The 25,564-nt window shown below is 46.9% G+C and overlaps 2 protein-coding genes across 2 annotated transcripts in view; one reads left to right on the top strand and one right to left on the bottom strand.

Moving 5' to 3' along the window:
- The window catches only part of LOC105834084 (protein spaetzle 5), a 131,534-nt gene extending 111,825 nt beyond the window's left edge, over window positions 1–19,709 (bottom strand). The window contains exons 1-2 of the mRNA XM_036293857.1: window positions 13,223–19,709; window positions 12,399–12,460 (exon numbers count right to left, since the gene is read on the bottom strand). Coding sequence (XP_036149750.1) covers window positions 12,399–12,440 — 42 coding nt within the window. The 5' untranslated portion in view covers window positions 12,441–12,460; window positions 13,223–19,709. The remainder of the gene's footprint in view (window positions 1–12,398; window positions 12,461–13,222) is intronic.
- LOC105835640 (LIM/homeobox protein Lhx9) overlaps window positions 1–25,564 on the top strand; it is a 174,204-nt gene that overhangs the window by 57,474 nt on the left and 91,166 nt on the right. The window lies entirely within an intron of this gene.

Below are 25,564 nucleotides of genomic sequence, written 5' to 3'. Positions count from 1 at the left end.
GCGGCGGCCTTAAAAACGACTTTCCGCGGATTCTACCTCTAGGAACGCTCGTATTTAAGTGGCGATCGAGGTCGTTTCCTGTTATTTCCATATTTCAAATTTCAATCTCGAAATTCACGGCCGTGCTAGCCTACACGCGGCGAGAGGAGCGCAGCGGATTGGGAAGTGTAGGGGTAGGAGGGTGTGGAGATAAGGGGAGGGAAGGGAGGCCGGCAATTCATATATGCAGATCTGAGATTCGCACGCCGCCGCCTTCGATTCCCCGTCTCGAAGTTATTATCACATATATTAGACAACTGACCCGTGTGCACCCCTCCCGCCGCCCGCCGCCCGCGCCGCGCGCCAAGGCAACCCTCATCCTGCGTGGAACTGCAAGCAGTTCCGGATACAATATCGCGGTGCGCCGACTGCGCCGCGCCGTTATGGTAAGAACCCCCTTTATTGTTTTACATTGTTTCCGTTTTTCGTCTTTCGTTACGCGCAATCCCGGCGCAAGGGGGAGAAGAGCACAACGAAAGCCACGAATTTACGAGAGAGTTAAATAAATAACGCTAGAAAATATCGCTGCTTTAAGCGCCCGTCGCGTGCTCTTCCGCAATCGATCATTTTCTAGAGAGGTCCGCGGAGTTTCTAGAGCACCCACGTGAAACGTCACGCGCCGATAGGGGAAAGACCGTCGTGCGCGTTTTCGGGAGAAGTCATTTCAGCAACGGGCTGATACTATCGATCCCGTTGATGATCGATTACCCATGCATCGTCTGGCGACCGCAATACTATATCGCCGAGGAAACCAGCGCGTGCAACGTGCAGCCCGACGAAACTCGTATTTACCTTGCGGTTTCAATCCTGAACTTATTTAAATATAAATTACATACGAGCATGTAGCCGGCTTCGTTGATCAGCCGGATGATCTTCCTTACACCCTGTAGATCGCGGATTCGTGGTGAGAAAGCCCGTTTGCCTTCAGGGCCGCTCGCGGAAGGTGTCGGGACTCGGCCGAACGGTTACCGGAAAAATTAAAATCCGCCCCGTCGATACTTGGCGCCCGGCGGCGTTTTGGCGGCGTTTCGATAGGCGTTTGCTCTGTCAAGGGGACATCGCGCGCTTGCTAGTAGAAGCCGGCGATTGTAATTATTCGCGTACCTATTGTCACGGACATCGTGTCACTCCAACTCGCGTCACGTTGAAACGATTCGAGTAATTATTCGCGTAAAAAAAAAAAAAAAAAATTAACAATGCATGCAATTAGAAAATGGATCCTAGCTGACGATTACGCAAATTGCAACTCTTCCGGGGGGAGAGGGTTTTAAAGCGCTTGCCGCGCGACAACGCGTAAATGCGGCCCTGATCGAGCTATCTCTCGATCATAATTGCGGCGAAGTGTGATCGCCGCATGCAAACAGCCGGCATGAAGCCGCAGATCGGACGATAAACGCCGGTTCTAGCTGAGCACCACTGTTGGACCCTTTGTGCTCTCGGATAACGATCATTATACGATCGTAATGGCGCGAGATTGTCGGTCTGCCGTGTAAGGCACCACACCCGGTATATATATATATTGATATATATATATATATATATATATATATATATATATATATATATATCTTCGCGTACACTGATATATCCATTTCTGAGAAGACACAAACGAGGGGACATAATAATCTTCAATAGGAGGGAGAGGAAATACCTGATCGATGCATCGTATCGATAACTCATCGACAGGATGCATTTTGAACGTGCGTTGCGTGCGCGAGCCAATTAGGATTTCGAAATATATTACTTCACACATGTAATTTGACGTCGAAACATTTTCAATGCATTATCGTTACGCGTCGTTCCGCTATCCTGTCGTCCGTCCCGTTACACACGATACGCGTTCCTCCGAACGATACGAAGGTAAACGACGTACGATCGTTTTATTTTATTTTTATCAAAGTAAAACTGAAAAATATTATGAAACTTGACGATAATTCGCAGCAGTGTTTTTTTTTTTTTTTTTAACGATCCGATTCAATGGTAGTGAAAATTTTCTAACAACAGAGAACCTCTGGGATGTAACGTACCGGTGTACTGATAGAAACGTTAGAAATGAATTAACTTTTTGTCGATGCCTCGCACAACGATTATACCCGAGTCATATTCTAAGGAGTGGTGCGATATTGTTCCAGTTCTTGTCGGCACGCAATCTTGGACTGCAATACGTTTTTGCATTCATTCGCGCCATTGTAATTTTCCTAACGACACCTCATTGTAAAATATCTTTGACATGTAAACGCTGAATCGAATGTGTATTTTACTGACTTTGCATTATCTTGAATAACGCATTGTCTCGAAATCGAACGTGCACGAATGCGATCGTGTTTACCGCTTTCCTACTGTATCGGTATTTTTTTCGCGGTTAGCCGATCAAACCTACGCCACCTACATCAGGGACCGCAATTTCGGCGTGGTTTCACCGACGCGGAGAGACGGCTACCCTCTTCGACTACGAGCCTTGATTAGGCTTCCGGTTAATTAATAACCTCTCGTGCACACACAGCCATGGTCCACGTATGAATATGCATGCGCTGTGTTCTGCGTTTCGCGGTGTGAGAGCAGGGGGTGTACTCTCACATACATAGATACGTAGAGGGAGGGGGAGGGGGAGACAGCGAGAGAGAGGAAGAGAGAGAGGGGGGGAGAGAGAGAGAGAGTGCGAAGTAGAGGCTACGCGAGGGACGAATATAGAGATAGAAAGGGAGGATGGAAAGGGAGGAGAAGGTAAAGAAGGGGGCCGGCGGGGAGGAAGAGGGTGAGTGGTTGAGGCTACTTATTTGCATTCGGAAAACAAAGGGTGTGGGCCGTGCTGTATGCCCTTCGTTCCGCGTAACGAAGGACCACGGGAGTCAATCAAAAGTCTTCTCTCTCGACTTCTTTCACTCGTGGAACGCGTGTGGGAGAAGTTTGCGCCCGCGACGAGTAATTACCGCCGACGTGAGTGCAAATTTTTCAAGACGGGACAACGTTACAGGGGTGCGACTCTTTGATGTATGCGACACTAATCTCTCTCTCTCTCTCTCTTTCTCTCTCTCTCTCTTTTTCTTTTTCTCTCAGGATGAAGATGGTAGGAGATGTAAATGTACTCGGGCGCAAATTAAATCAGTCGCAAATGCATCTTTGCAAGCGAAGACAACGTATAAAAGTTCAAGATATCATTAGATTGCAGATAGCAATAAAATGCAATACATCTCTAATTAAACCACGGGTCACGATCGTTTACAACGTCGCGAGATCTGTCGTCGAGATTACATATAACCGAAAATGAATTCATCTTGCGCGCGTCGTGTCTCTACGTTGTAACGTAACAACGAACAACGAGGCCCTTCGAGACAATCCTCTGGCGCTACCGATGTTTACCGTCTCGTTACAATTAGCGGGTGTCACAAGCGGCGAAGGGTCAGGAGGCGCGTCGTCTCATTCCTCCTCCGTCGTTTCCGACTCCTTCATCCTCCCCCGCCCCAGGTACGTAAGCAACGGTGAAAAGGTGAAGGATTCCCCCGAAACGCGGGGAGACGATGCCCGGCCGACTGGCCGTAGATGTTTGGCTTCTACTGAAATTAAAAATATCGATTCCCATTCGCACGCCGGGCTTCATAGAGGCTCAATTCGTTTCTCTCCTGCAAGACAATACCCATTCTTCCCGCGGACAGTAAGAGGTACAAATTGCAGTTGCATCCCGCCCGCCACTCTCACGCCCCTACCGCCTATGCCGCGCAGGAATCCCAAACACAAAGGCTCTCTTTTTCATTTGGCTGCCCCCTCCCTCCCTCCCTCCCTCCGCCTACCTCCCTTCCTGTCTCAGTCTATCTCTCAACCCGTGCATCCTTCAGGATTCTCCTCGTGTTTGCGCTCGCTCGTCCGACCTATGCGACCTGTCCAAATGTATGGAGACGTAATGCTATACATAATTGACTAATCCAACGGATTACGCGGGAAAGAGCGGAGCGTACCCTGCCGTCCCTCTCGCGTGTGCACCGAAACCACCTCGGCTGCTCCTAATCGATCGCAATGACGCTCCGGCCAATCAGCCCGATTGGAAAGCACGAATTCGTGTTCTCCGGACTCGTCCGACCCTGATTGAATCGAACGATGTTCGGGGAAATTACGATTCGTCATTTCTGCTAATTGAATGCCGCCAACGGGATGGGGAGACACGGCAGGGGAAACGCGGGGACGATGGTGCAAAAGTAATTCGTCTTTTCGCCGCTGGATCAAAGTTTCGTCGACTTCGTTGTTATACAATGCTGGCAGTATGTCGCCAATATTCGCGGTAATCGACGTACGAATAAGACTGATGGACTTTAAGCGGCAGTAAATTTGAGCGAAAAAAATAGAGTCTTATTTTTCCGCGCGAAAATAGTACCGCATTCAATAAACAAAGAGCGACGCGGGGCTGCACCGTAAAAATACCGACAGTAATCCGATATTAACTCCTGATGAATCGAAGAACGTAAGTGGTTCCGTTTAAAGTGTTTCCGCCTCTGATTGCGTTGGAATGTGAACAATGAAATAACGTTCAAGCGATATCGAGGCTCGAGTGTATATTCCAATTGCGCGCTGCGATCTGCGCGTATCGATTCGCTCTTACGTTATTTTGTATTATTGCTCGTCGCTAAAATGGATGCCATCATCGAGATCCACTTAATTTATTTGTCTTCGCAACGATGCCCGCGCGCCGATGAACGATTCGAGTTCGTTAAATGCAACCGTTACGCGGTCCCTAAAATGCAGTTATGCCAGGGTTTTCTCGTTCGATTTGTTTCGCAGTTTCAACGGGATATAAGCGCATATATTAATTAAAGAAGCTCTACCAATTTTTTCCTCCAGTGACTATCAACGATGAAGAGGATATGTATTTTTAGAGAAGCGAGTAGAGAACCATTTTGCACACCGACACATAAAACAAGTACAAGCGATTAAATCACTGGTCGCGTGTTCCATTATTGTCTCGCACGAAATAACTGAATTGAGATGCACATTCTAGATCATAAGAGGGTAAGCTGATCCGCATTTAAAGTTGCAATCGTGACCAGCACCAGCATCGATATAACCGGCGGCCGATATACCAGGTGTTACGATCAATTTAAACGATATTTTATTCAGGCGGGCCGATCGCTAGTTTTCAATTTGCCGGCTCGTATATATTTCGCGAAGGCTACCCATGGAAGGAACGTAGGAAGGAGGGCTTCCCACCCTGGAGATGCAATTTCTCGGGGTGGCCCGTCCGTCTGGACCCACACTCTCTTTTTCTCCGTCTCTTCCTCCTCCCTTCATCCTCACACGAGTCTTGATGAAAAAATAATAATCCTGAGGGAACGGTCAGTTATGGCGAATGAAATCATCCCGCTCGCCGTCTTAAGTTTGCGTTCCTTGTCTTTGACTAATTTTTATTTTGCTCCCGTTTCGCGCAACACTTCGCAGCCAATCTCCCGCTTCGTGCGCGGCCGGCGATGGAAAAGTACATTCAGTTAAGTGAATTATTAAACCGGTTCGTTATACGCCTTAAACGCTTCGGGCGCGTAACGTGCGTTTCTAATTTCCATGATTATCTGCAATTTGATACCGCGTCGTCCAGCAACTCGAAAATTGCACCGATGCCACGCTGATGAAACATTTAATCGAAATTCTCGACCGACCGTATCGGCTACCTGATTTTAAGATTGTCGTGTGTGTGCTTTTACGCAACAACAATCGTTAAATCATATTAAAACATCTGATTTAACTGTCTGACTTCCTACAAATTCTTCCTTAACACATAATTCACAGATCTTTGTTCTCAATCAGGATACCCGAATAAAACGGAACGCCTCGTACGAAATTCGGACATGACGGACAAAATTAAACTTGCCATTTTGCTACGTTTTCGCCCTGACTTCGGCCCTTCTCGTAATCGCGAACAAGAAGAACCACAAGCGGAAAGGTGCTCAAACCAGATCGGAATACTATTCGCGAGTGCAATTTTATTGTGTCCAAAATAATTTGTCGTTTCGTGACGTAGTTTGAAAGTTTGAAATTAAAAAGGTGACTTAAAAATGGATTGCCTGTAATAATTAATGTAATTATACATATATGTCAATTTTGATTAAAGGAAGAGCTAAAGATAAAGAAAAAAAATTCACACGAAAGCTACACACGATAATCTAAAAATAACGGATTAAACATATTTGCTTGTCGGAAAAGCAAAGTCAGTTCCTATTAACGTTTGCAACGTGACTATCCCGGAAAGCATCCAAGCGCGAGCCCCGAAGGGGGCGAGAAAGGCCTTTTCTTGAGTAGGTTGGGCACCGCTTGGGGGAGTATGTGTGTCGGGGGTGGTTATTTTAATTACTGTCCGGCGGCTTTAAATTAAAGAGCTGGGTTATTCCGGCGCGGACCAGTAGCGGTAGCAGCCCCTCTTCTCTTACCCTTCTGCTTCGGTAACCGGTAAGCACACGCCCGTCCCCCCGTCCACCCCCGCGCGCTCACGCGCTTCGCAGCCCTGTCTCTTCCTCCTTCGCCTCCTCCCCTAGGCGGCACGGAGCGTGGACCGACATTACAGCCGCCATTCTTTACACCCGACCAAGTGGCGAGGTTATGTTTGACGCTAACCGGGTAACCGCGCTAAATTGTCTAAACTGCGCCAGATTAAGCGAGCCTCTAACACCACCATCCGGACCTTTTCAGAAATTAACCAACCCTTGCCTTACCACGGCCAGTCAAGTCAGGAAGAATTCCAGGAATTGTTTCATTTAGTTGCATCCCGGATGCTGGATCGGTTTTCGCTAGACGTTAAACGGCGGATTTAACATTATTTCCAGTTGAATAAACGCGAGGATCTTCAGGTAAATTGCGCGATTTTAAGTACTATATCAATTTGCAAGAATCACACCATTTTGAAGCGACTCGGTGCATAGTGTAATCTCCGAACTTTTATTTAATTAATAATCAACACCGCGCGCTTTTGAGTTTTCGGTATTGAATGGAGATTGTCAAAGGAGTTCCCGAGGTGGACGCGAACGAAGGAAAGTACAGCTGTACGAGTCGAGCGACGAGGACAAGAAGAACGGGAGAAGGACAAGAGAGAGAGACAGAAGGTGTTGGTAATCCGCGTGTTGAAGCGCTCTCCCGAGCGAAGATAACGGGAACATACATAATGCAGTGTTTCTTCTACGAGTCCACGACCAATCGCTAGGCGTCTTAAATGAAAATGGGCCAATGGGTTCTCTCGCGCGAGCGGCTTTTCCCCACGAGCCTTATTACAATACATTAGAATATCGTCCGACTTCCTCGCGCTCCAGCCAGAGACTCCGAGGAGAGGACTCTCGGTAACTGCCGCACTGTGTCACTTTCGAATACAGATGTCCAATTTGAACCGATCGATAACGCCGGCCGCAACATTGCAATGATGATTCGCACGAAATTGCTTCTAAGATTAAATCTCTGTGATTTAGAGATTTTTCAATCAATGGCAATCTCCAATTTTATCATCTCGCAAAATGCAAATAGGCAGATTCGATTACGCGATATTTAGAACCAGGAAGAAGGGGGAAGGGGGGAAGGAGGGAAGAGCGAAATATTTAGCTAAATACGAAGACATATTATCGCGGGAGATCGGTTTACAACGCCAGTCAGAAATCGCAAGAGGGAATTTCTTTGACTCGAGCCTGTCGCGGCAACTGGACTCGGAGTCAGCGCGAGGAGGGGTACTCGATGTTTAATACATAGGATAGAGCTGATATTGCAACACACGGAGAACGGAGGGTATCTTGCTGACAGGGTGCGAAGTCGCGGCGGCCTCCTAGCGGGACGCGGCACTCAACCAGGGAAGTGTTGTCGGGCTTTTCAGGAGCTTTCAAGTGCTTTCGCAGTTGCCTCGAGTGCCATAAGAGGCTTTTAGAAACGGAGGAGGAAACGGGCTTTTTAATAGGGCCAAGAAGAAACCCTCCCCTCGCCCACCGCGCGTCTCTACCATCCTCTTGGCGGTCGTCTACGATCCTCCTTTTTTTTTTTCAATCTTGTCTCGCGACCTGCTCTATGCATTTCTTCCTTCGACGATAACGATTTCGCGGTTAATCTAGTGGGGAAAGTTGCTTTTCCAATATTATGTATACGAATACGATTGCTCGCGAATTTTAATGCACAAAAATATCTGATTACGATTATTTTGATCAAAGGATGTGACGCGCAAGAAAGAAAACGATTGACTCGTAGCCCCGAAGCGATCGCAAGAATAAGACTAATAAGGAAAGGGACAAAGAAGGAAAGGTAGGAAGAAGAGATTCAGGATATAAACACGTACACGAACACCAATTTAATTCCTTCTCGGCGATTCCGCTCAGCTCACTATCCAATTACACATAAAGCACTAATCACGCAATTAATCTCAATCTATTTAATAACACCTTCATTACCAGGCACTATAAGTATCGGCCCAGGAAGAGAATCTCCTCCCTCCTCTCTCCATCGCATCCCCCCCCCCGCCCACCAATCTCTCTCGCTCCGCGATCACTCGTCTGTCTCTTTCTCTCGGCTGTGCTTTCGATCCTTCTCGCAAATCGTCGACACGCCCCTGCTATTCGCATTCCTGCAGAATGCGAATCGCTCGCGTGGACGTGCGCTGCGAATGCATCGCGCATTCGAGTTAATTGAAACGGCCAAGAAGACCATCAATCGAAAATTGCAAAATCGAAATATCTCTCGGGACTCGCGCGCGAAAAGTATGGATTTGCTCGATTACAAAATTTATGCGGCAAAACAAATATAAAATAACAATCCGCGCTTTGGCAAAGAATAGGCTCCCCGCCCCCCACCGCCTTCTGCTGTTATGCTCTCACGAATTCTCCGCACGTATCACACAGACCGTACCGGTTCCTCCGTACCTAACGGCGGAAATTCTCTTTTAATTTTTCGCCGAAATTCGCATATAAAGTTCGCTCGGCCGAGCGGAGTATTATGCCGAAGGCAGAGATTCGGCCCGCGCGCACGTCCGGCGGCAACATTTCAAACTCGCATTTGCCCGGCTTGAGCCCTAACTTTATCCCGGGGATTTCGAAGCCTCGCGATGCGACAGCGTGTACCGGTAAAACGACATTCCGATGGCCACTGCCGGCCGGAAAGGAAAACTTTTGCGCTGGATCGACTTCCGCGTCGCACACACGCCGCTCTAACACGCGTTCCCTTTTCAACATTTATACATTTATTCCTGCGTACGCCTCGGACGAAGATAAACTAGGCGCGTAAAAAAAAAAGTGATACGCCCAAAATAATAATACACACGTGGAAGAGTAATAACGGACGGCTTGCGGCCTGGCTGGAAACGCGCGAGGCTCATCGGCACTTTTATTTCGCTGGTCACGAGTTGATCCGCGCGATTTTTCCCTCGATCGGGATCGAGAGAGCGGAAGCACGGGGCGAGACGAGATTGGCGAAGAATTAATTTCTTTTTCAATAACAGTTTCGTGCCTCGCTGCGCACCGACGGTTTGGGACCATGAACAAGACTCTCAGACTACATTCTTTGCGGCTTGCGATCATCCGCCGGAAGTGGCCGGGGAGGTGGATGTATCAATGAGAGAGAGGGAGAGAGAGAGAAGGAACAAAGAATGATTTACCTGAGCCGAGGCCAGCATCAAAGTTTAATATTGCAATTGCAGTGAAAATGTGCGCATAAAATATATATATAAATGTAGATTGTTGCCTCTATATTGCCTTAATTCAAGAAAGTACTAAACTACTTCAACTTCTCTGTTCGTTTATTAGGCATTATTTCGTTTGTGTAATTTTGTAGAAATTTTCAATAGGTTGACCTAATCATTACATAATGTCCGCTGAAATTATATTATATGGAATTAATGATACACGAACGCTAAGATTAATTATGTTATTATGTGACTATGTGCTATTACGCGGCTACCAAATGATATAATAACAACCGTCCCTTCCCATCAACATCCCCGAGAGGTACTTAAAACAACTGTAACTCAAACCGAGATCACGTGAGACTGGCTCGGATAATTTAAACATAGAATTATTAATGGAAATTATGTGAACATCCATTATAATCACTGTATCACGACATCTTATTTTCTTGGTGCATTTTACAACTTTTTAATAATAATATAAAAAAGTTTCTGAAAAATAAGATACAATAAAGTAAATACTCAAAAAGAAAATCAATGACGAGACAAGGTGGGAATAAGAAAGAAAAATTATACAAAAAACAAAGAGAAAGAGAAAGTAAAAAGAAAGTTAAACACGTAAAAAGGGGGAACAGTTTTGCGGGGGTGTGAAACGGAGGGAAAGATCGCAACGGTAGACGGGGAGGGGGGGGCAACATATCAGAACGACTATCTATCGCTGCCTTTTACGCTAATTGATAAATCGTGTTACGTTAATGAATGGGAGCTGCGTGGCGGCTCTGTAGCGGTAGGAGAAAAGGGGGCTCGATATAGTCACGGAGGCAGAACCGCGTGCTCGTAAGGATAACGAGGAAATTGAAAATCTTACTATTACGCCGAGATCTTAAAGTCTTAAAGGATCCTTTCGCCAGGTGTTTCAACATACTTTCCATTCGTTCGGCATTCACTCAAAAATATATTCAACGCAATGTCGAAAGTATGTGGAGTCTCGTCACTCTAGAACAAGTTGTACATTTGTTTAGGAATAAAATACAAATTCTTAGGGAAAAATGCAATTTTAATGAATATTTAATGCTATCTCATTCAATGGCGAGGAATCTGAAATAAAAGAAGTCGGAAATAAAAATATCAGATGGCTAATCGGTTGAAGAGGGAGAAGGGGGGTGGAAGAGAGAGAAAGAGAGTCAAAATGATTTATCAATTCGATTAAAGCTTATAAGGAGCGTACCATCCGCTTAATCTTGATCGCGCGCGCGCGCGCGCGGGCGCACATTTTTATATACTGCGTCGTATCACGCGACCACTGATTGTTGTTCGCGCGCCGCGGATTACATCCTATTACGGGATTTATACTCGCGAAACAGTTTTCTCGAGTCGCGCACACGCCGATCGGCCTCGTCGTCGCGAGGGGCGCGCGCGCGTGTATACGATCATAAAATCGAGAGAAATCTTCAGCCCGTCGGTTTATTGCCGCGCCGCGATGGCGACCGACGCATAAAGCGATACATTAGCCTAATTGGCCCAATAAGCCGAAAGATAATAATCCTACTTATGATTTTAATGAACGGCACAATCCGTACGCTCCCAAATTCGCGCCAATCATTAAACCTCGCGGCAATTATTTCCCGTTATTATCATTATGTGATATAGAGAAGTCATTTTCATGCCGCTAGATCAATTTGATATCCTATCATCAGGCAATAATATCAACTATATATAATAAATGTATTAAAATTTATCGTAACATAGAAGAACAAAAAATAATTCCATCGTCAACTAGCACACCGTTCAGAAAGAAATATCAAACATGCATGAAATACCTAATACATAGCACATCCTTCCCGTTAAGAAAAAGTAGCGTAGATTATCACATTGGCCGAATCGGATCAAATGGATGAGAGGAAGAAGGGGGGTGGACGATCATTCTGCGAACGTAGGCACGCCGAATCCATTCGTCAACCGGCGTACCATCGCACGTCTGTACGCAGCAGGGGAGAGTTAACGCGCAGCAAGGGCGCTGCCCCCTGAACCTGAAGGGAATTCCTCAACGCGAGCGCGTAAACGCGAACAGATCGTCCACGATTAGAGGATAAAGCTTCCACTCTCCGGCCGTGACGATCGGTCCACTATTTGTCGCGTTATCGCGCCCCGAAACAAATACACACGACGACATCGATTCACGATCGTTTTAAGAGAGAGGGGGAGTCCCCGACTCCGCATTTCACCACCGTCCGTTGAATCCGGGGAAGAAAGATAGTCCGGACTCCGATTTCTTTATCGCGCCATCGCGGACATCACGATCGAATGGAGGGAGGGGGGATCTCCGGCTTTTCTAGTGAGTTACGCGTTCTCTCTCTCTCTCTCTCTCTCTCTCTCTCTCTCTCTCTCTCTCTCTCTCTCTCTCTCTCTCTCTCTCTCGTTTCTCGCGATCGCGCGAGATCAGATTGTGGACCGCTCGCCGAGATCGCCCGGGGCGCCGGTTCCCCGAACTTAGGGTTAGTTTGTCCTTAACTTTGGCGAAGGGTAGCTACCGTCGCGTCGTATAAACGCGAAGTCTCGACTTTATCTGGGTTTTTTCTTATGCGGTGTGACAGATAATCGTTCCGGAGCCTGATTCTTTATCTGTCGCCGAATTTGCCTGACCGAGGCTCGATTCCTCGAATAGCAATCGGGATGCTCGCGATTTTAATAACGCAATCTCGTGCATTAAATAATAATAATAATCCAATAGTTTACTCACCGAAAAGGCCGACATGGTGCTCAGAGTAGAAGGTGCATCCATTCCTCTGCATCCACACGTGACTGAAAGTGTAAATTAAGAATCTCATTAAAAAATTAATGTCAAATAATTTTCAACTTTTAATTAACATGCGTTTTGTAAAAAAAATATATCCGTTTAAACAATCACATGAAACAATTTTATTGGAGTATCTAAATATTTAGCTGCACTTGAATCGCAAAATAGAAAATTTTACTATGATTAGTTTCTTCTGCTTCTAAATTTAACGAAGAATTAAAGGCAAAAACCAATCATATTAGAGAATCACTAATTTATGTTGTGCCACCAAAAATAATGATACAAGATATTCAAAAATATTAATATTGCTGCAACAAGTTTGGATACTTTAGCAAATTATTTTAATCGTCCAACGCAATTATTTTCAGATCTGTATTTTAGCAAATCGTTTTCTTTTATGCTTGTTCTTAATTCTTTCTCTTTCTACTCTCTCTCTCTCTCACACACACACAACAAACAAACACATTATTTTTAACAATTCTAAAACAGGAAGCGATTACGGTACGCGATAGACGAGAGATGAGACACCTCTACACTGAGAAAAAAAAGTTGTTAATTTAATTAAAATTTCTTCAACTCAAGAATTTATATGTATTTCAATTAAATATATAAACACTCAAATAAATTGAAGTTCAACTATTTTATATTAAATGCATAAATACTCGAATTAAAGAAATTTAATCAAATTTAATTATTTAAACAATTTTGTCAAATTAACAACTTCTCTCGGTGTTAAGGAAAGGAAATGAAATAAAAAAAAAACTTACTTTCCGACGTGGCGCCGTTGCCCACTCCCTCGCGCCGGATATTTCCCTGGCTGATCGGAGCAGCAGCATCACCACCTCCAAGTGCACTCGCGTATCCTCATACATTCGGCACTCCCGTACTTTTGTACATTCGCGACGCGTCCTGATAGTAATGGCCGCGCGTCTACTTACCCCGCACTCCCGAATGCTCGCGTTCGCCAGCGGCGTTCGCGAGCGGCACTCGCGGGCACCAGAGTCTACAGCTCCATCCGCTCGAGAAACCACTCGCGGAGTCATTATACGCACGCCCCTAATGACAGAGTACTCAGAATTAAGCTAAACCGAGCACAAAACCGACACTCCCGATCGCACATCCGCACACAGGCGCGTTTATGCCGCGAGACGCAGCGAACGCGATCGATTTACGACGCAAACGGTCGATCGCAACGGTCGGTAACGCACCCGCGAGATACGCGAGTCAAAAACCGACGAATTACTCGATCGAGAAAGCTGCCCCGTCGATGCCCCCTGACACGCATGTTAATTACCGGATTAAGCGGTCGTTCGAGTCTATACGCGACACCGCCGACGATTACTTACGCACGATTTACGCGGAACGGCAGCCTCGGCGTGGGAGACAACAATCACTCGACAGCCATGTTTTCGACACTGGCCACCAATCACGTTCGCGATACACTTCGGACGAGCGAGAAGACGCGGGAACGGCACAGGACGCCGACCAATAAGACGCGGGGGAGCGTGTGGCGAGACAGCACGGTTTCATATCTGATCAGATTCCGATCGACACCTCGTCCGAAAATATCACCCGAGTGTACTTATTTTATCCCTGTTATTCGTCGATTACGAAACAAGGATTAAACGATACCTGAAGCAGCGTCAAGTGGACCGCACCTCCCCGTGTCCTGTGCGTCGCTGGGCAGTGCCCTCTATGTGCGATCGGGCGCATTTTTTCCGCGTCTTTTCCGAGCCTCGTCGCCAGACGCGCTGGGTCGCGAGTGGTCGCGAGCAGATAAGACGTAACGTGATTGGTCAGAATCTTACGGAAGATAAACGCCACCGATCTTAGGTCTAATAACCTTGTGTACTTTCGGGCAAGACACAGTGTAACACAATGTCCACTAGTGTGAGTGAGACACACTGGTATGTTCTTTTTTTACATTAATGGACACTGTGTTACACTGCGTCCTGCTGGAAAGCACACCTTGAGAAGATCTTACACTTTGCATCTTCGTTTATCTATGCGCGGATTTTGTAGGGATCGCATGCATACGTGTATGATACGCCCTCTTTCAATTGCGAACCATAGCTACATCATAGATACGTTAACCTAGCTCTTTCTCCTCGGTATGAAGCATGGAGTGCGCAAGAGGCATGAGATATGCCCGGCAGGTTCTAACGCGATTCATTCGTGATTTGACGAAAAATAGTAAAATCAGTAGCTTCCTCGATTCTTTCGTTACTGTCGAGCCGTGTACTGTCTATGGTTGATATTCATAATCTTTTATTTAAAACCATCTTTCTGTCTTAATATCACGTTCCAATCATAGATATTAACCTTTCAAAACATATTATTTGATACGATATCTTAAAATAAGAATCGACTGCGCGTATGTATTCGGCTTATGTATTCGGGTGTGATCGCTCAAAAATTTCAACGTCATGAATGTAGATACATACGCACAATATCACGAGTCATGTTAGAACACGGCTTCGCCCGCGTCCAATCAGGTGGCGATATGCGAGAGAGAACGTAAACGTTAGTTGTATGTTTTTCCGATACTCGGATTTATAGTTTTTCAGTTCGAGGCGCAAATCGGGCATCGCGAAATACCAAACGGGGAATTGTCGGTAGATGTACCGCTCTGTATCGGGCATACGAAAATAATACGTCACGAGTAAATCACCTCTTTAGCGTTAGCCTATCGTTTTCTTCAGCGATATCACGTTTCGCGACAATAAACCGATCGCAAGAATATCTCGTTCTTTCTCCGCGTTGCTCAGCATCGATTTGCGATTGGAAATAAATACACCCGGCGGCAAATACGATCATGAAGTATCCGAATTTAGACATAAATAATCGAACTCGCGAACTATTTTTCCAAGCTTCACGGCGCTGAAAGTGAAACAGTCACGCTGTTAAACCTCGAAGATGACGAGAATGAAAGAAAAAAAAAATGGAAAGAGCCTGTCTAGCTGTGAAAAAAAAACAACCCAATTTCGTGTTCCGCGCCTTTTCCGCAAAATCGGAAGAAGAAAGGTGCAATCACGTGACCCCGCGTGATCGTTTCACGTCGCCTAACTTCGCGTCGCGTCGTGTAGTCGCGAATCGTCGCGGAGTCGTCGAGATCGTTCTGGAGTTTCGGCGGCGATGTCCACACATCGCTAGGCGAATTCTCGTTCGCGTGAGGCAGTGACCGAACGAGCGTCGAATCTAGTGCGCCGTCCGTGCCGGTAGCTTGTGTCCTCGGCTCGCCCTTGGGCGAGCGTCGTCTTTTCCTCGCGCGACGGAGACACTCGGTCGCTCCGTCGTCGTTCGCGTATGCATCGACGCATTCCTCTCGACAGTGCGTCGCCGTTGTTTTCTGGTTAACCTCACATTCAATCGGCGTCGCGAGTGCGTGTCGAGATACAACGGCGCGATGGACAACGATCGTGGTACGGGACAATGTTTTGGTTAGTTCCGCTCGTGGGCGACCGTGACTCTCCTCCGCCATGTTTGTTTTTTTTTCCTCTCGGAAGCGTCCACTCCAGTCGGGTGTCGTCGCGATTATCTTTTCTCGACTTCTCGGAGATTCCGCGGGGAATTTAGGTTAACGAGCCGGCAGCTAAGTGATTGTTATTCGTTGCGAGTGCGCGGCGCGGGAGGAAATATACGCGTACGTGTAATCGTAATCGTCCCTCGAGGGATCTGGACAAAATTTCGTCGAATCCGGCCGGTCGGGAGTGTCGCGAGTGCCGTTGTGCGTGTGAACGAGCGGGACGAGCAACGCTCGGCGGACCCAGGCATCAATGACTCGACATCGAGTCCGGACACCGGACATTCCGAGTGGCCGACACGTCGCAGTAGCCTCGTGTCTCGGTGAGTAAATCTACCACAACAATTTCGATAGTTAGAACGACGACGACGACGACGTATCAAGTCGATGCCTCCTTCGCCGTCCATAACCGCGAAAAATATCGCGTAGTGTGTATCATCCATGGAGCTCTTTTAATTCATATCTCGCGAGGTAGGAAGGAGACAACGACGAGGATAACACGGAGACTGGTGAATCGGGCGGCCTGATGACGAGACGTCGGCGGGGCCCCGTCGGCGGCCTTGAATGCCCACGGGCTGCATGTAGGACAGACGGACGGACGGACGAACGAACGCACGGCCGGCGGAGAGACTGGACCGCTAACAGAGAGGCTGTATGGCGTCTCTGATTGCCCATTGTCCGACTAATAAGATATTCTATCATCTCTCGTCGTTGCCGACGACGACGACGGTGTCCGACCGTTTCGTGAGAGCGCGAGCGCGAGCGTCCAATCGGCGGGGCGGCTCGCCGGGGTCCGGCCAATCGGCGGGCCCGCGCGCACCTCGATCTCCGCGCGCCTTCTCTCCCCCTCTCCCCCCTCCTCACCCTCCCTCGTGGGGGCCCCTTTTGTCGGGCAAATGAGCCCGGCGTAAGTCAACCGATAAATAATATCCGACTTCGCGACCAGCTGCGAGCCTTAATGCGGGCCCATGTAAAAGTGTAATAGGGGCTTAATTGAACCTACCCCGGGACAGAGCCAGCGGATCTCCCTTCGCGCGCGCGTAGGTAGCGATCTATATTTATATTCAGGCGTAAGTTTTTCTCTCCTTTAAGTTTCCTGTTGGAATCGGGATAATAATATTGTCGCGTCGTTCGGTCGAAATATATTGTTTCAGTGACGAATTAGCCCTTCCTCTCCCGTCGTTATCTCGTCCCGCGATTGCTGGTATCGGTGAACAGAGAGAGCGAGAGAGAGAGAGAGAGAGAGAGAGAGATAGAGGGGGGGGGGATTCACGGAAGCTCTCATCACGCGATAATTTATCGAGTGTCTGTAGCGCGAGCGACGTCGAGCGCGGCATTGTGACAGATGGTTTCTCCCCTGAGATCTTATTCCACGCATATTCAAGCGGGAATGACTAACGACGATGACGATCTCTCTCTCTCTCTCTCGTCTTTCAGTAGCGGTCTCTCCTCTCCTCCCGGCTCCGGACTGGCGATCGCGTTCTCTCTCTCCTTCGCGTCCATTTCAAGTCGGTCGGTCGACTTGCGCTCGTCGTAATGGTCGGTCAGTGCGCGAAATAAATGCAGATTTCTCTGGCAACCGTATACCACACGGCGTGTTCTAATCGCGTTCCGAGATTCCGTGCCTTTCAGACGGTCCTCATTTCTCATTTCGCGTTCTTGCGCGAGGGATACTCGTCGAAAAGGCGATCAATCTAATCCATTCTCCGTATTCCCGCCAAAAAATTACCGGACGTACACTCGCGCTCGCTGGCTGGCGCGTTCAGCGTCGGGATACGCGAATCTTTATCTTTCTCTCTCTCTTCCTCTCTCTCTCTCGTTCTCTTCCTCTCCTCGGGAGAATCCTCCTCGTGAATTCCCGCAGCGATCTGCGCAACGGTACGCGGCCCAGGTCGACTCCCCCGTCGAATCGCCGGCGTCTCGATTTGTCACATTAACAAAGTGAACCCGTCCCCGAATCGAAAGCCATTTCCTCCCTCCGCCCTCCGTTTCGGCGCGCTCGTCCGCAGAAAATCCCGCTCGCTCGCTTAGCGGGAGGAAGAGTTGCCGCCACGCTTATCCGAGGAAAAACTCACTCGAGCTGCGGATTCGGGGCGTAAAGGCGGAGGAGAAAGAAAGGACCGAATCGACGAAACGTCGAATTGAGTACCGCCCTAATCGTGTCGAGATCTCGTCCTATGGTGTGACGCGCGCGCGAGTATATGGCGTACTTAGCGAAAAGCGGGAGAGAGAGCGGAGAGAGAAAGAGAGAGAGAGAAAGAGACGGCGATCGAGGGACGTCCGGAGTGAATGAGAATCATGATGGTGGCGGACGAAGGGTAGGAGGACCGAGGAGGAAAGGAAGGAGGAGGGGGCAGAAGGGGGAGGAGGAGGAGGAGGACTGCTGACGGTGGTCGAGAGAGTCGATCGAGCGTGGGTTGCGGGGCAGGCTAATGCGAATATGCTGTCGTCCAGATAGAAAGAGATACCCGATAGCGAATCTGTGTCCGACACGGATGTCGAATTAGCTTGGATTTAGGTTGCCCGGGGAACTGACAAATAGTTATTGCTTGATTAGGTGCCGGTACTAGAGGCAGCTACCCTACCGGTGCGGTGCGGGACGACGACGACGTCGTCGTCGTCGTCGTCGTCGTCGTCGGCGGCGGCCCCGGCCCTTTCCAGCTCCGAGCTCGATTTTTGTCGGAAAGAGGGTGGCTTTATCTTCGGCTCTTTATCGCCTACTAAATCCTTCGTCGAGATCGCTGCTCCGCGGCGAGTGTGACTTCTCGAGATCGATTGTAACGATAATTGGCTGATCACTTTGTCGTCGATGCGTTCAGTTCGCGATATTTGCTGAAATATCAGTGTGAAGTTATCGTGCTGCATCGATGACGTCACGCGGAGAGAATTTTCTCTTAGAATTTACCCTCAAAATCTGGTAATTTTGGGATAATGTGTGATCTCGAGGAATTTTGCTATACTTTTTAGTAAAATTTACCGAAAGTATAGTAAAATTTACTATGCTTTTAGTACAATTTACTAAAAGTATAGTAAAATTCCTCGAGGTCATACATTTATCCCACAATAACCAGATTTTGAGGGTAAATTTTAAAAGAAAATTCTCTCCGTATAATAAGATAGGGTTCTAGAAAAAAAAAAACATGTTTTTCATTTATATGCCGATTCATTTTGATAACAGAACGAGCCCTCCGTTCGCCCAATCATAGTTTCCGCGTTTTAGCAGAGGAAAAAGGTGTCGTGTTTGAAAACGAGAAGCAAGACTCGTTGTGCGGCGTCTAATTTATATGTTAATGAGGCAATGGCAGCTGGTCAGGTGACGCGGGATCGAATTTGATAGCTAACTTTGAGTTCTGATAATCGTTATTACTTTTGAAAGCGATCAGACACGCACGATAGGAATCGAATGGCCGTCATGAAATCTCCTCTCGCCAACGATCCAATTTATTTTTAAGTTAGAAAATGCAGGAAGAAAAAGGAATTGGAATTTTTATTATAAAGAAAAATTACATAGCTTTTACTTGAATAATAATAAAGAAAAAACTATTTTTCAGACAAAATCGTCCAAATGTATTGTAGAGAACCGTCTTTTCCGTTTCGAAGAATATCGCGCTTCTAATTCGCTCCACAATTTATAATTTCACCCGCGCTCTTATTATGTTGATGGTAAATGTGTGTTAATGCGACGAGCCATCGAAATTAGAATGGTAATGAGCAGATGAGCAGTAACGCCGGGGTTAGAGTCCCCGATTGAATAGGATTATAAATTTAAATCACGAGTTATATAGAAATTAATTTCGAATTACATTTGAAATATTGTCCCGGCGACTAAATCAATTTGTAATTACTCGCGACGCTTGCTTTTGGCATTAATTAGCGGACTTATTATCCATCAACGCCGTCGATAAATCGCAATACGCTTGCGTATTCTTTAAACGCCCCCTCGTCATCTGGGGACAGGAATAGAGAGAGTTAGGAAAATGCTACCGGGGGTGGAGGGGGGGGTGGGTGGGTAAGTTATTACAACGAAACGAGATTTCCTCGGTGAAAATATACGGGGGCGCGATGCGCTAATTAAAGACGCTGCCCATATTTTGCTGAAAACTAAGATGTCTCTTTTGCGCCGAGCCATTTTCGCGACAGCTAGACCTCAATTATTCCCGACATCGAACACAGAGCTATTTCACCGGTACTCTTTAATAAGGACTTTTGCTTTACGAGATTTTATACGGTACACGACGAGCTCATTATCTTAATTAAATCTACTACAGGAATTACAACTCCGAGTAAGGACTAGAATTACTTCAAAATTCATATACGCGTTGCGCGGACGAGCTTCGCAAGCCCGGAGCTTTTAAAGAATTTACCGGCGTAGGACGATGACAATAAAGGGGCAAGAGCTCGTATTTAAGTATCAGCAAATATCGTGACGTATATAAAATATATTTGCGGGTTCAGCCGGGCTGTAATCGCCTCGCGGTATAACTTAACAAAAGGAATAATGCTCCGTCTCTCTCATTGTGTGCCGTCACGTATGTATTACGCTTTTCATTCTTACTCACGTGTTTTCTCGCATTTCTTTCGCGTACCCCGTCGTACTTCGCGTCGTATCGCTACGAAATCCCCGTCCGTCGGTTCCGCATCGCTTCTGTATTTCGTTATGGACAAATTATGGGCGCGATCGCCGTAAGCCACGTTTATTATCGTAAACTCGATTTTTCATGACCGCGCCAATCGATACACACACACACACACACACACAGAGTCGTTTCCTCGTGGAGGACCATAACGCGGTCGTACAACACGTACGATCCATTCCTCACGTAAGCCACTGTTTCGGAAAGGCTTGTAATAGGCCTGGCCCGCGCACCTTCTTTTCTACCCCTTGGATTTTCGATCGCGCTGAACGTGAATTTTCATCGATCATTGGGTCAAGATCTCGGTTTCCAACTGCCTAACCCCCTGTGAAAAATTAACCGACGGCCAGCTGTGGAAAACGTCGAGTATATGCGCATAACGAAAGAGCGCTGATAAACTATCCATCTGAAAAGGTCCAGGGACAAGTCAAGAACGATAATTGTCTCACGAATGGAATCGCGATATAGTTTCGACGACTATAAATGACGAAATAAATTGCCCCTGTGGCCGGCGTACACCGCGCGCGCGCGCTGTAAATTTTTCATGGACGATATTTCCCGCTCCGGCCATCGCGGCCCCATACATAAACCGGACAGAATCGGTCTTTAAAGCTTAACCCGAAATAAATCCTCGCGAACGTAAGTGCTGCCATACCGCGCGGTCTATTCTCCTTCTGTCTCTATATTATCCCGCGTCTCGCGTATTCTCTTTCCTTTCGGGTTCTGTGTCGTCCTCGGGACGAGTAAGGCACGTATGAATACTTATGCAAAAACCGCCGTGTATCCTTGTACCTACCTCGTTGGGTGCGTCGAAGTACGACGAGGCTTGCTGCGGCGATCGGTGGCCGCAATTGTGACAATCACCCGCGAATTCCGGAAACATCTAGCTGTCGCGGTTCAGCCGATTTCTATTTTTGATTCCCATTCAGCGTGTATATTCCAAACAATACGTCATTGGCGAGAAGTAGATTATCCTTCGGAAGGTATGTTCGAAATTCGAATATGGATTCGAGCGGCGAACGAGCGGGGTACGTAAGCGAGTGAAATCGCGGGCGAAAACTTTACAAATTTACGAGCCTGAACATTCGTTCCGTCGGTCGGTGGTTGGTGCTTTCTTCGCCACCGATCCTCAGAGCGATAAATAATAATTTGCCACTGTACGGAGAGGCCGGTTAAGTGAAGCCGGTGACCAATGACGATCGGGATTTACGTTCGGGTCGTATTTGTACCGTCGATTGCCGCGCGATCATCCGCCTGCATTGTAACCCGACGAAAAACTTGTTAGGCAATCTTGTTCTCCTTCGCGCGAGAAAGGGACGGAATGGAAATCCAGATCCTCTAGCGTTCAACGATCTTTCGAACAGCAGAAGAACTTGTCCCGAAGAACGGCACGGATATTTCGTGTATTCCGTGAATTAATCCCCCCTCTCGAGATCGAAACGTATCGCGCGATGTTACAATGACGGCACGTGAAAGAGAGATACGATCGAAAATAACTAGATTATACGTATACCTGAGTTTCTATCGTTAATACACCTCTACGTATATAATCATAACGTACTCTCACATCGGCGATATATCGTTGCAGCAGGACCTGCAGGTCCTATAGGAACGCCAGTTATCTCGACTCGCGGATCAATCGCGCAAACCTCGGTTTTGCGAAACAATAACGTAGTTTCGCTGTATATACAAGCGGTCGTGTTCGCATTCATCGGCCGGCGCGTGTTCACCACCGCGATGCCTGCCGTGCAAAAGTTTGCGTTTTATTACGCGTATCTCTCCATGCGTTCGCGCTATAACTTTTTCACGTGTCCGGTAACGCAGTTTCGGACCCTCTCCCTCTAAAGAAATCAAGAAGAACGGGACTTTTTAGAACAAACGCTGCGAAAAATTGCGATTAATGCCCGTATTCATAGTCAAACCTTATATTTAAGGCCGCCCTTAAGTTTATCTTTAGATACTCTACGGATCATTTCATTGGCTACCAAGTATCTAAAGATGAATTTAAAGAGGCCTTAAGTATAAGGCCTGACTATGAATACGGGCATTAATCGCATATTTCTTGTCCCTCGAAGATTTTCGCGTGATGTAAAGTCAGAGTGCTTCTAAGTATATACAGAGAAAAATTAGTCTCGAATCTAGCAACAACTTGTCTTATATAGGTAAAAACAAGAATATAAAATCTTTCCTCTAAAAAATTTGTTAATCTTGAACAGACACAACTTGCTTGCACGAAAAAATTTACACGGTTTTGTAAAAATATATATATTCTCATATATTATTTGATAATAATTTTTATTGAATCGAGAGAAAACAATATTGGATAAAAACTGATAATATCTTCAAACAAATAATTAGAATCATTTAACACCATTGTACTCTTGAGACGGCTATTGTAATGTTGAAATAAAAATACATTTTATTCAAATTTTTAAAATGATCAAACTCTTTAGAAAGGATTTTATATTTTTGCTTACATACGAGGCAATGATTGTTGAATTGGTACTGATTTTTTTTTCTGTGCACAACGCGTGCTTTGTTCAACGAAGACCTGTGCAGGCTGTGTTATTTATGACGTTTGTTTACGATGACGTTGAATGCCACTCGAAATGTCCTTCGTTCATCGATCTCTCTTTAAACAGATGAATACTCCGCTTTGTAAATGCTACCATAAACAGCACCGAGACACTTTTATCCAAGTAGTATGTAAAAAAAAATAACACTTTTTTTATATTTAATCGAGGCCGTTCATTAATTCGAGTGAGGGACGAACTCCCCGGTGGTAGATCTCTAGTATCGAAGAACATCGCTCTCGTCGATGGCGTCGCGTCATTGTCACCGTTGCGCGATTGGCTCGTTCGTTTTTGTTTTCTCGCCGGGTCCTTTCTGAACTGAGCTGTGGGCGCTCGTTTGCGGCGCGCGATTACGAGAGGCGAAACGCGCTTTTTTTTTTTTTTTTTTTTTTTTGGATCTATCGGGCTATAACTGCGATTCGCGGTCGTTTTGTGTCCTCCCCCACGCGTCGAACGAACGCACCCTACCCTCTCGCTCGTCTCGTCGCCGTCGCGGCGCGGCGACGGTGTGTCTCTTTATCACTCCCGACGCCCGCGAACGACGTTACGGGGGCGATACAACGGGCAACGCCTGGCGATACCTGGTCCCGCGTCGCGTCGGCTCTTTGTTCCATTCGTGTACGGCCATTGTGCCGCTTCCCGTTCGCCAGACTATCGCGATAAACAGCCGGAAAAGCCGCGATGAATGACACCGCGCAACCTTCGTTACGGGCACGTACCCGTAGACTTTCCGCGTTCTGGAGTCTGGGGATTTTCGCCCGCCGCTCGCTTTTTATTTCGATTCCCGTTCGCGCCGATCGTCGTCGCGCTATGTATCGTCGCGCGGTACAAACAATGTATTTCGGAGATCTATGCGGCTCGTGCCCACGATTGACCGTACGCGGGTACGACGAAACTCGTCGGCGCGTCTCTCTTTCTCTGAAAAAAAATCTCGGCGTGAGACTTTTCGACGTTTATTTCACATATTTAATGCAAATTCGAGGCGAGAGCGCGGGTTTTGAAACGCGGATTATTGATACCGCGAATAAAACAAGAATGTTATATGAATATGCCAAGTGTTTCTCACGTTCCTTTGGTTAATCGACGAGAATGTGCGGTTGACAGCTTTAATACACTTTTATTCGCGCGATACGAGAGTGCGTCTGACAGCGCTCCTCCTGACTGTGCGCTATTGTATTATCGACGAGAGAGAAAGAAAGAAAGAGAGAGAGAGAGAGAGATGGGAGGAGGAGAGTACGCAAACCCGCTAAGCGCACTCCATCTCCGGGAGAGTTGGCCGCGTGAAATCGAGAGCCTCCGTGTTTCAGTTACCTTTCAGATATCCTCCCGGAAGAAGCCACTTTTTCGGACTCGCTAATATTCGTCCTCTCTAGCGGCCCTAATGACATTGACTCGTTAACCGTTTCGAGCTCTCCGAAGTTTCCAGATTAATAAACTTTATCTACTCGCGCGATTTTTGTCGGAGAGTTGGAGAACGCGGCTCAATTTCACAGCCACCGACTCGACGACGACGACGACGATTTCGCGTTCGTCGTGGTCGGCAGTTGATATATCCGCTCAGCTTTTCATGAACTGCCTGGTAAAAAAAGACCCACGGAGACGCCGCCGGGCACGAAATGGCTCCCTCTCGTTCAATCCACTTTTCGGGGGAAACGACGCTAGTCATATTTCTTGCGCGAACGTGCCGAATGTGACGACTTTCCCGTCATGAAGTGACGTACCTACCTGCTCGTTTCGTGCGGAAAATTGGTAGACGTCATCGGAAACGCCCATAAAGACGCGCGTACGTTCGTCCTGTGCTCCCTGTGCAAAAAATTAGTTTACCGTTGCTTCGCTCCGACGAAATTATCGTTCTCACTTTATTCGGTATAAATCTTTGATCTCTTTACAAACACCATTTGCAGGAAAAAGAGAGAGAAAGAGAGAGACGAAAGATACGTAATTATTTATTCTCTTAATGTAAAAATGATATAATCTGGGTGTTTTTCGACGATAAGATATTGAAACGATAAGTTAATGCGTTTATTCGAGTTTAACATTTACAAGTTTCCCGCTCGTTTGTGACTCTGATCTCCGGATTTATACCGTTTCTCCGATTGAGAAAAAATCCCGAGCAAATCGCATTAATGCGAGGCTTCTCCTCGATTTAAAGCGCATTTTACGCGGCGCGTGATTAATTCACCGTGGTGCGCATTAATGTAAATTCATTATGAGCAAGGCACGGCTAATTGGCGGGCGTAAATCTTGCGGATTGCGTATTTAATAAAAAGGACCGGATGGCCCCGGGGGCGAACTATCAAAAGTCCACATTTTTACGAGGACTTTGGCGAAATTTCGCCGAATCTCCCGCTGTGCCGAGGTCCGCGGAGATTGTTTATT

Source organism: Monomorium pharaonis, chromosome 11 (genome assembly GCF_013373865.1).
Source record: "Monomorium pharaonis isolate MP-MQ-018 chromosome 11, ASM1337386v2, whole genome shotgun sequence".
In the NCBI taxonomy this organism is placed as follows: Eukaryota; Metazoa; Arthropoda; class Insecta; order Hymenoptera; family Formicidae; genus Monomorium; species Monomorium pharaonis.
The sequence above is the reverse complement of the archived record's forward strand: the minus strand, read 5'-3'. Positions and strand labels throughout refer to the sequence as shown.